We start from the raw sequence: 11,394 nt of genomic DNA, 5'->3' as shown, positions 1-11,394 counted from the left end.
GCCGAGTCAGGCTGCAGAGAAGCATCTTCGGGGGGGAAAAAAGACAGGAGGCAGGAAGAATGTGAGGAACCGGTGCTGGGGGCATGGAGAGGTGCATATCTAAGCAGCGGCAGGCCCATCAGTGGATGGAGGGGCAGGAAAGAGTTTCTGGAGATCGGCACGGGTGCTCCGTAGCCAAAGGCAGCCACCCTGGAAAAGGAATCACTTTTTCTTAACTAGGCAGCACCTGGAAGATGCGCTGCAGCAGGTGTGGCAGCGTCTAAGTTGTGACACCACAGGTAACGCTAGGCATGCAGTGACAATTGGGCCAAAGAACGCTTGCATGAAACTGGACTGTCATTTGCCAGAGGGGAAGAGGAGAAGGAGAAACCAGAGGATAGCTTAGCTTCAGCGTGGGAGGGGAGGGGATGTAAATCGGCCATTCAAACACACAGAGTAAAACTCCACAAATCTCCAGTTCATGGATCTAGATGCAGAAACTCTCCCAGTTTTTTTCTTTAAAGGCAATGTAACAACCGGGAGAGATCCTGAGGGGGAAATGCTGCCTTCACAGAAGGGACCGAAAAGGTCCTCTAGTCCAGCCCCCTATTCAGTGCAGGGATACAGAGTCCCATGCGGAACAGGATGTCGGACTTTGTGGTTCAGTCACGTGGCTCAGCGAAGCTCTCTCGGTGCTCTTTTCCCTAGCCTGTATCAGTCCCGGTTATTAATTCTCCAAATCGTGAGACGTCACCCTTTCCCAGCCAGATGGCTGCTGATGGTAAACAATCTTAACCACTAACTGGGAAAGAGATTCATCCCACCTTTGAGGATAGATTCAAGTGGGCAGCCATGTTGGCCTGAAGCAACGGAACAAACTGAGAGTCCGGGGGCACCTTTAAGACCAACAAGTTTTTATTCTTGTCGAATAAAAACTTGTTGGTCTTAAAGGTGCCCCTGGACTCTCAATTTACTCCACTTTTGGTTTACACATTTGGGATGAGAAATCCTGTCTTGTGCAAGAAGGAGAGCCAAGGCTCCGGGAGAACGTGCCCGAGGTAGGGACCGGGCTGCAAGGAATGCGATCCGGTGATTGTGGGCGAAAGCCGCCAAGTGCTCTTTACCCTCTGAGAGAGTCAACACTGCAAAGAGTACAGATTGGCAGCAGGAGGGGAAAGGGAGGGGACCGGAGCATGACTTGATGCGCGAGTGTGTGTGTGTGTTTGTGTGTGTCTATATAGTCACTCAGGTGAACGAGCAGGTGCAAGGCTGAGAAGGTCCTGCCAGGTGAGGAGGTGGGGCAAGGACTTGTCCTGCTCCTTTCCACACCCCATATTTCTTCCTGCTCCTGTGCCTCAGCCTCACATGAGCTCAATTAGCCAGCTACACTGGGACAGCATGGCTGGTCCACTGTCCTCAGTTATCTCCTGTTGAATCCCCGGAGCGCCAGGACTTCAGGGGATTGGATTCAACCCATCGGGCTCTACTCTTCTCCAGAGGACCTTACTTTCTCTCCTTTTCGTATTGTCTGTTTTTCGCCAGAGCCAATGAGCAGAGCTCATCCTCCTGAGAACCAAGGTGTCCCGGCTCCGGTGGTCTCCCACCTGCTCTGACCCCTGCCTGCCTGCCACCATGGGTTACCCCTTGCTCCTCTTTGGCCTGCCTGCCTTGGGGATCTATGCCCTGACCTCTCACTGCCTGCGAAAGAGACCACACCTGCTCCACAAGCCACGCAGATTCCCCATGCGATGCCGGCATGTATCCCACCGTGGAGGTGAGTTCAGCTGGGACAAGGGAGCAGTGGACTTGGGGTCGAAGGGCATCTAGGAGGTGTGGGAGGCTCCGCATCAGGATTAAAATTAGGACCGCGACTGGCACAAGCACAGGAGGAAAAAGCAGTCCTGGGATTCCAGTAGCCCCTCGTCCCATCCCCCCCTCCCAATTCCTTGCTACAGTCAGGCACTTTGAAATATATATCTTTTGCTCCTGTGCGCAGACTTGTATTACTACATTCCAAGAATCGAAAGCCGGAGCCCTCGGTAGGGCAAAGGAGTGGAAGTGGGTGAATTTAAACTCAGCCAGTGCACGGCACCTGCATTCTCAATACCCCGTGTGTGTTTGTGTTTCCTTCCCAGGCAGCGGAGAGCGGATTGAGAACACTTTAGAAGCCTTCAGCCAGTGAGTGATGCTCCCCCAGCCTCCCTTGCCTTGTTGGGGCTATTCAGCCTCTCCCCTGACCCTCCTCTCCGCCTTCCCAGTGCTCACAGCCAGGGGACAAATCTGCTGGAACTTGACTGCCACTTGACAAAGGACGGGGTTGTGGTGGTGTCCCATGATGACGATCTGGAACGCGAGACGGGACACAAGATCAGGATCAGTGAGACGAACTATAAGGTGAGCACCCGGCAATTGTGGCTCCCCATTATCCGCCACCAACCCAGTCAACAAACCCGGGAATCCTTGCTCCATCTGGTCCCACCCCCCCCCTTCCACCCAAGATAATACAGGTGTCCCAGCTCCTTAACCTTCACCCTCATTGTATGGGCAGCCAGTGTGGTATAGCGCTTTAAGCGTGGCGGCTCCTAATCTGGAGAGCCCGGTTCGATTCCCCATTCTATCTGCAGCTGGGTGACCTTGGGGCACTCACAGTACTGTCGAGACCTGTTCTTGCAGAACAGTTCTCTTAGAGCTTTCTCAGACCCACCTGCTTCACAGGGTGGGGAGAGGAAGGTGATTGTAAGCTGCCTTGAGACTACTCCAGGTAGCGAAAAATGGGGTATCATAACCAGCTCTTCTGCTTCTTTCTATAGGATCTGCCTCCCTATAAGGACTCTCTGGAGGTGACCTTCTCCCCAGGTGAGTGGAGCTGAGAGATCAGCTGGAGCGAGGGCATGGTGGGAGAAAGGGTAGCCTCTGGCGGCTGCTAGCCAAACATCCCAGATTTATAATCCAAGATATTCCAGCAGCTGTTGGAATGCGAGTCGGCAGAAAGGGAACAGTTTAATGACGCCTGAAATGCTAACACATTTACTGCGACAGAGGCTTTCATGGTCTTGAACTCACTTTGCATTACGTGAAAGAGAACTCAACGTTTCTAATCAGAGGTTGCTGAATTTAAGGGGTTCTGTATGAGTGCCAGGACTCTTTTTAGAGGAGTGTTGCTTACGTTCCACTTACGTTCTGCTGGACTGACCAACCGATGTGATTCAGTTAGCTGGAATTGTTAGTTAATGGTCCAATTAAGAAAAAATCGCTATCACCAACTGTTCCTGTTACTACTGTTGCCATCCTGTTGTTATCGTTATTATTATTATAATTGAACGATGTTGTACGCATAGTATGATTTCCATGTTTTCTGTAAACCAACCCTGAGCCGCAAGGGAAGGGAGCATATAACTATAAGAAATATAAGACCATCTGATTTCAACCTGCCTCCCAGCCTGATCCCCATCTGGATCCCCATCAAGTCAATTCTATAGGAGCTGATTTATATACGGCCCCCCCTCCTTGGACAGGAGCCAGAATGAGGCAATTTGTATAGTTAGTTATATGTTTGGATTTTATTGTATTTTATAACGTTATTTTAGCATTAATTCAGTGCTGAGATTTAAAATGCTGGACTGTATAAGTCTGATATATTTTTTTGTAACCCGTCCTGAGCCCTCACAGGAAGGAAGGCTTAAAAGTCTGAAAATAAACTAAATCTCTGGGACGTGGAGGAAGACATCCAACGCATCTCACTGTTCGGAGAAGGCAGAAACAGCAGCTACGGGTCTTACGGCCCAGAGAAGGAAGTGCCAATCCTCCTGCAACCACCTTGCTCTTTCCTCCCCTCCAGGCCATTATTCCCAGGGTTCAGACCACCGTATTCCACGCTTGGAGGAGGTTTTTCAGAGATTCCCTGACCTGCCTATCAATATAGAAATTAAGGAGAATAATGACGAACTCATACAAAAGGTAAGGCATGCAGGGGGTCAAGCATCCCCACCCTAGTCACACTCTAGATCCAGGCACGTCATTTTTTGGCAGACCCCCTCCCCTCCCCTCCCCTCCCCTTGCTGCCCACAGGTCAGAAACACGTTTGCACCACTTTCCGCAGTGGATTATTTTCGAGATCAACTTCACGAACATCCACACCGCCACTCTCTCTCCAGCCTCTGTAATTCAGTGGCTCTTGACCATCTGGGGGGGATTTAAACAGATGCCGATTCTCGCTCTCTCCAAGCCAAGTGGATTTCATTCCTGAATCCCCTTTCAGCATGTGGGGAAACTGGACCCATAACTCAGAGAATGCTGTGCTCCACAGCTGATCCCAGGCCCTGGTCGTCTAAAGTTCTTAGGGAATCCAAGAGTCCCGTGTTCTAGGAGAGGAGAGTTGCTTCTGAGGAAGGAACAGTTGCCTGAACTCTGCCTGTCGTGTTTTCTGCCCCCTCCGTACAGGTAGCAGGCCTCATCCGCCAATACGACCGCGCCCACATCAGCATCTGGGCCTCCTTTGAAGAGGAAGTGTTGAAGAAATGCTGCTCAGCTGTACGTCATGGTGGTTCTTCGGCGCTTTCACTGTCTCTGACAGTGAAAATGTCTTTTTTCACTAGACTAAGCATCTGATTGAAGTAGAGCAGGGGTTGTCAAACTGGCCTTCCAGATGTCCATGGACTACAATTTCCATGAGCCCCTGCCAGCGAATGCTCATGGGAATTGTAGTCCATGGACGTCTGGAGGGCCACAATTTGGCCACTGTAAAGTATGTAGGCTTTTAAACAAGCCCCTCGGCAGAGTTTCAAACTTATTCAAAGCTGTCATGGTCCTTAACCAAGAACTGTGGATATCGTAGGTTTTGTGAGAGGGCAGAGGTTCCCCGACAGAGTACTGCTAAGTAGCTGCCTAGCACTACGATTTCTGCATTCCTTTGATGGAAGACTGAATGGGAACGTGTGTTAAATCTTACCCATGTGCGCCAAAGAAAAAGGAGGAGGAGGGTTGGTTGCATGTGGGGGACTACAGAATCAAACCCAGCTCGCCAGATTAGAAGTCTGCACTCCTAACCACTACACCAAGCTGGGGGGGGGAAATATGTTCTCCTCTTTTCCCCTCCTCTAGAACAAAGATATGCCTTACATCTTCTCCGTCCGACGTGGCATCACCATCCTGCTCCTCTACTATGTGGGGCTCCTGCCTTTCATCCCACTGAAGGAATCTTTCCTCGAGTTCTTCCTGCCCTCCATCATGAACAGGTGAGAGCAGCAGAGCTGGGGCCGGGCTGGTCAGAGGGGGAAAAGGAATACAAGATGGGCGCTTGAAGATCAGCAATGAGAACTCCAATGACGATGCGACTCCATTCATTAACCAGAGCCAAGAAGGAGGGTGGGCGCCTGGCATTCATAGCTGTGGCCATGGAATTTGCAGGCAGTTCCCTTTGGGAAGGGGTAAAGGGGTAAAGGCCTAAAAATAAATCTAAAAGAAAACAGAGAAGAGAGTCTAATGAACAGGGCTTCGTTTCCCACCAAACAGAAATGATCTTGGGATGCTGGAACTCATGCAGCCGTGTCTGTGATGGGAAGCAGGACTAGATGAGCAGGGTTGCCACCTTTGGGTGAGGAAATACCTGGAGACTTTGGGGGTGGAGCCAGGAGCGGGCAGGATCTGGGGCGTTGCTCTCCTAATGTTTCCCGCCAGCCCCTTCTTCTCATGTGAAGTTTTATAAAGTTTAAGTGTAAGGGAAAAGGGCATGAAAACTGAGTAAAATTAATCGAAAATTTGTGATTGCAGAGGAACGGGGGAAAGACGTGTACTGTGAATCCCAGCTTCTTTGAGAGGCGTGAAGGATCCAGGGCATTAAAGGGGGGAAAGGCAGAGAACAGCATTCCTTAATGGCTAGTTAACCCACCCCGTTTTCTTTTGCTTTTAAATCACAGGACCTATTTTCCAGTGGAAAAGGGCTACTGCGGAGCACTGCTGGCCAAATTTACCCACAAGTGAGTGATGGCATGAAATGTTTTACCTGCTCCGTATTGTAAGTAACTCTGCTCTTTTCCAAACTCGCATTTCTTCCCATTCCCACTGCTTTTCTGTCTTCCACCCTGTTTCTTTTTAAAGCCATCTATTTCTTAATGTCTATCCCCCCCTTCGTCCTGGAAACCGAGGGCAACCTACCTTGTCCTTTCTACCACCTTCTGATATAAGGATGGCCAGACTGTGGCTCTCGAGATGCCCACAGACTACAATTCCCATGAGCCCACTAGCTCATGCTGGCAGGGGCTCATGGGAATTGTAGTCCACGGACATCTCGAGAGCCACAGTCTGGCCCAAAGGCAGCCAGAGAGCTTTATGGCTGGGGGGGGGGGGGATTTGAATCCAAGCCTCTCCATTCCTGTACCTCCTTGGATTGCTTACTGGCTGGCCTCCAAGGCAAACTGGCTGAGTAGGGGCTGACTGTCTCCTCTTGATAAGCTCTTGGCATTCTTTCTGTTCTCCTTCACACAGGGTGACCATGAGGAAAAAGCTTTTCAAGCATCTTGAAGACAGAGGGATACAGGTAAGTGAGGCAGGGTGATAAGCTGGTGTTAGGGATGCCAGGGGACACCTGGGGAGCCCCTGGAATTATAGCTCCAAACTAAAGAGGTCAGTTCTCCTGGAGAAAATGGTTGCTTGGGAGGGGGATTCTGTAGCATTATAGTCCGCTGAGGTCCCTTCTCATGCTAAAACCCATCCACTCCAAGCTCCCCCCCGCAAAAAAAAAAAAAGTATTAAGGTGTTTCCCAACCCAGAGCTGGCAAACCTAGCTGGTGCCAGGATTGCCAAACTCTATACCCCTCTGAGATTCCCTGAGCTAGTTGGCTGTCCATACTCAACACTTGGGCCTTGGAGAAACAGCCATGCTAATTCCCTTTCCAACACCTGCTCGAGAAACTGAGATCGCCTGCTCCAGGTTCGGCCTAGTCATTCCACCTCTGTGTGTTTGCATTTCTGCAAGGAGATCCACACTTGCTTTCCTTCCTTCAGTAACACAGTTTTGGGCTTTCAAGGGGGCTGGGCTCACAGGGAAGAAATCCTCTCCCACAGTACCAAATTTTAGCAACATATTTCAAATACAGTATTTGCTGGCATATAAGACTACTTTTCCCCCCTGAAAAACATGCCTCCAAGTGGGGGGGTCGTCCTATATGCCGGGTGCACTTCAGTTGGGATAGACATAGCTGCCAATAGTGGCCCATAGTACCGTAATGTAATGTAACAAACACTATATTTTGAGTGGAAATGTTGGGGGGTCGTCTTATACGCCCAGTTGTCTTATACGCCAGCAAATACGGTATTTTTAATCATTTATCAGGTGATATGACTGTACATGGCCAAAATGGCCAGCGATGGGCCTGGAGGAGGGTAGGAAGGGAAGGGGCACCAGTTGGGCGTGTACACAACTATGCTTCCGAACCCCATTCTGCACGATCACGCCACTTGTGGGGTTTCTCGAAGCTTGTAGATTATTTCAGAAGGTTATCAATGGTAAAGTGGAGAAAGGCTGCTGTACAGCAACAGGGGAAACGAGCCTCAGTGATGTTTAGTGATATCAGCAGCCATCCAAACTTCTGGGAAAGGTTGCATAACCTCAGAGTTCCCTGGAAACCTGGTTGGGAGTTTCTGCCTTAGGAGCTATTGTGTTTTGCATGCTGCCACCAAATGGCTGGTCAGAGGGGAGAAGAATACATGATGGGTGCTTGAGAATCAGCATGCCAAAACGACTCCATTTATTATCCAGAGCCCAAAAGGAGGGTGTGCACCTGGCATTAATGCCCGTGACCATGGAATCTGCAGGAAGTTCCCTTTGGGAAGGGGTAAAGGGCTGCCCCGTCGCCATAACCCTAAAAATAAATTAAAAAGAAAACAGAGAAGAGAGTCTAATGAACAGGGCTTCATTTCCCACCAGGCAGAAATTGTCTTGGGATGCTGGAATTCTTGCAGTCGTGTCTCTGTGAAGAGAAGCAGGCCTAGATGAGCAGGGTTGCCACCTCTGGGTTAGGAAAGGGTTATGCAACCTTTCTCAAACTTCTGGGAAAGGTTGCATAACCCCTAGGGAGCTCTTGCAAAACCTCAACCTGGAAACCTGCTTGGGAATCTCTGCCTTAGGTAGAGCTATTGTGCTTAGCATGCCGCCACCAAATGGTGGAGTGCGGAGAACACACAGGGTGGTGCAAAGAGTAGAGGTGTCAAAGTAGGGAAATACTCCACTGATTCCTCCCCCAGCAGGGACGGGAAACTGGGATGGGTGGATGGATGATCAAGACATGACATCCGCATGCTGATTCCCTCCCTGTCATCAGTATAGTACATATCTGTGTACTGCGTTCACAGAGCTTCACCCCCATTGTCTCAATAATCTTTCAGCTATGCCATAAAATAGGTCAGTATTATTATCCCCATATTGCTGATGGAGACTCAAGACACAGAGACAGGACTGCGCCTAAGGCGATGTATTATCTGATCCTGCATGCGCTTACTCAGAGGTCTGCCCTATTGAGTGTAACGGTATTTACAGTAATAATACAAGGCACTGAAGCCTTAATTAATTTATGGCTTAGATTGAAGCTGAACCACTGACTTCCTGCCTCGAAATTCACACTTTGCAGGGTGCTCCTCTAGGAGCAGGTGCAGACTCTTCTGCTCCGAAATATGCTCCGCTTCTCCTTGACCTCTCCCTCCTCTAGTACCACGTACGGGACTCAAATTCCTTGTGAAGTTCTGTCCTCCCCTTGCTTTAGGGAAACTCTGACTTTAATAAAACACACACACACAATGATTTCCCAGTAAGTGCTCTGCCCTGGCTAGCCCAATCTCATCAGTTCTCAGGATTTAAGCAGGATCAGCCCTTGATAAGAATTTGGAGGAGAGACCACCAAGGAAGTCGAGGGTCACTATGAGGCAGGTTAAGGGCAAACCACCTCTGAATGTCTCTTGGCCTGAGCACTCTACCACGTTGCTATAAATCAGCCGTGACTTGATAGCAAAAAAAAAAAAGTGCCTGGCATGTTTACAGATGTTCTCGTTTATTCAGCATTTCTGTTATTTCAAATGCTCCCTTGTATAGCTTTACAGCCTGAATTTAAGAAGGACCCTGCTGGATCAGACCAATAGTCCATCTAGTCCAAGATCCTGTCTAACGCAGCAGCCAACTGAGCAGTGATTCCCAACCAGGGGTCTGCAGACCTCCGGGGACCTGGGAGAGCTCCAGAGAACATTTCCCCTCCTGCCTTAATGAACTAATCTAGGGATCCAGCCGCTCCCATTGCTCCCCTTCTCCCTCTCCCGGATGAGAGTGTGTTCTTTCACCTGGGAGGGGGCGGAGCCTGCACGCCTACTTCCGCCTTAAGCCACCTCCTGGCTTTCACTCCCTCAGTCCTCCTTGAGCCTGCCTGTTAATGCAGGTGGTGACATCACTTCTGGTGACATTTCCCTTCCAGGGAGTGTGGCCAGTGGACATCCTTTCGAGGGCTCCTCGAAGCCTGAAAAATTATTTCAGGGGCTCCGCCAGGGGTTGAAAAAGGCTGCTCTAGAGAGGCAAGAAGAAAGCAGAGAGGCCGAGGCCTTCCCTTGCTGTTGCCTCCTGGCGCTGGGAATCAGAGGCTTAGTGCAGCACACTCTGGGCAAGGGTGAGGAAAGGGGACAGGACAGCCAATCTTCTGCCCGGCCAGATGGGGAGGCAGGAGGGGAACAATTTTGTGCTTGTCACCAAGGCCGGCCTACCAGCACAGCCAGCGTCCCCCGGAAACAGGGAAACACAGTTGTCCTTGGGCTCAACCTAGTTGCTTCCACACACCAGGCTGCCGTGGGCTTCCTGGAGGCAGTGTCAACAGCATGCTGGACCAGATGGACCTTTGGTGTGATCTAACAGGGCTCTTCTTATGTCCTTATACTTGACGATTCTCTGTGTGGCTCTCCCTGCAGTAGCAGCGATGCATCTGAACAGCATCTGAACACTTTCCTTCTTGCAGTCTCCCCCTGTGCCCACCTCTCTATACCGCCAGAAAACCTTCTGTGAAGGCTCAAGGGGGTGGCAGGTGACAGTGGATGAGCGATAGGGTTGTGAGTGTCCTGCATAGTGCAGGGGGTTGGACTAGATGACCCAGGAGGTCCCTCTAGGATTCTATCATTCTATGATTCTAAAACAAATCACTGATTGCTGGATCATTAGGGCATAGAAACACTTCAATGATACAGCAGTTACTCCTTCAGCAGAATAGATTCAAATGAGTAGCCGTGTTGGTCTGAAGGAGCACAATACAATCAGAGTCCAGTAGCACCTTTAAGACCAACAAAGATTTATTCAAGGCGTGAGCTTTCGAGTGCAAGTGTGCTGAATAAGCGTGCTTGCACTCGAAAACTCACGCCTTGAATAAATCTTTGTTGGTCTTAAAGGTGCTACTGGACTCTGATTTTATTGTGCTCCTTCGGTAGAAGAAAGAGGAATGGCAGGCTACCCGGAGCGAAGGTGAAGAAAACAGAACTGTGATGGGAGGGACCTTCCCCTCCACATGGCGCATAAATGTGCTCTGACTGGATTCTTTCGCAAAAGATCTTATCAGGCCCGCTTTGGGGAAGAGTGAAGTAAAGCGGGGAAACCCAGAAAGCGGGTGATTAAGGGATGACGTCTTACAGCGTCTCCAGAAATACAACAACAGCAACTCCTGTTTGGAAGCCTAACTGCAGAGAAACCTCCCTGTGGAAGCAGGCCTCGTATGCAAATGCAGGCCTCAGTCAAAAGAGAAACGGGAAATGTGTGGATCCACAATGGACGCACCTGTCGAAATATGTGCCTGAGACATCAGTGCAGCTGTTTTGGGTGTACTGATCATAGTGGGGCTTTGGCTCACCACCAAGGGTGTGCTCTGCCAGGCCACGCTATCTTCCTTTTTGAGCACTGGGGAAAGGTTCATCAACAACTGCACAAATGTACAATTGGCCGGAAAAGCCCAGAGAGGAATTTCGCTTGGGGGGGGGGGGGCGAACCGTGAAAACAGTGTTTTTGAGATGTGTCCTCTTTTCCGTGCAGGTCCTTCTTTGGGTCTTGAATGAAGAAAGAGATTTTGAAGAGGCCTTTAACTACGGTGTCTCTGGCGTCATGACTGATTACCCCTCTAGCCTCCGAAAGTATCTGGACAGCCATCCACCTCTTTGCGACAAATGATGAATTAATCTGGGAGCAGAGGCCAAACAAACACTTATGTTACTAGACAGCTTCTAGGGCCTAGGAAAGGGGAGAGACAATGTGTATCATATGCCCAGAAAGAACAGAAGAAGGGAAAACCATAAAGCTAATAAACCTATTTTAATTAACAGCATATAGTGTTTTCACTGAGAGAGCAACCTAGTAGAGGGCCTAGAAACCCCCTGATAACAGCCCTACTGTAAAGCTCCAATAGA

General features: G+C 49.9%; 1 protein-coding gene across 2 annotated transcripts; it reads left to right on the top strand.

The window, feature by feature from the left end:
• On the top strand, positions 1 to 11,312 carry GDPD3 (glycerophosphodiester phosphodiesterase domain containing 3). Of its 2 annotated transcripts, none has more exons than XM_077314681.1 (11): positions 1 to 278; positions 1,522 to 1,753; positions 2,115 to 2,157; positions 2,238 to 2,373; positions 2,790 to 2,835; positions 3,818 to 3,936; positions 4,420 to 4,509; positions 5,080 to 5,213; positions 5,895 to 5,954; positions 6,463 to 6,514; positions 11,024 to 11,312. In XM_077314681.1, the coding sequence occupies exons 2-11, from the start codon at positions 1,612 to 1,614 to the stop codon at positions 11,156 to 11,158; spliced, it is 957 nt and encodes a 318-aa protein (XP_077170796.1). In that variant the 5' UTR covers positions 1 to 278; positions 1,522 to 1,611; the 3' UTR covers positions 11,159 to 11,312. The 2 variants fall into 2 exon arrangements, with proteins under 2 accessions (XP_077170796.1, XP_077170797.1); XM_077314682.1 differs by lacking the exon at positions 1 to 278 and adding an exon at positions 1,161 to 1,266.
• Positions 11,313 to 11,394: the final 82 nt, after the last annotated feature.

This window comes from Paroedura picta, chromosome 16 (genome assembly GCF_049243985.1).
Source record: "Paroedura picta isolate Pp20150507F chromosome 16, Ppicta_v3.0, whole genome shotgun sequence".
Taxonomy (NCBI): Eukaryota; Metazoa; Chordata; class Lepidosauria; order Squamata; family Gekkonidae; genus Paroedura; species Paroedura picta.
The sequence above is the reverse complement of the archived record's forward strand: the minus strand, read 5'-3'. Positions and strand labels throughout refer to the sequence as shown.

Bases quoted from the DNA above. Each gene is read 5' to 3' on its own strand.
- GDPD3 (XM_077314681.1), top strand. From the start codon at position 1,612: ATGGGTTACCCCTTGCTCCTCTTTGGCCTGCCTGCCTTGGGGATCTAT. The intron at 1,754-2,114 runs GTGAGTTCAGCT...TTTCCTTCCCAG, and splicing joins GCATGTATCCCACCGTGGAG to GCAGCGGAGAGCGGATTGAG. The intron at 2,836-3,817 runs GTGAGTGGAGCT...CCTCCCCTCCAG, and splicing joins GGAGGTGACCTTCTCCCCAG to GCCATTATTCCCAGGGTTCA.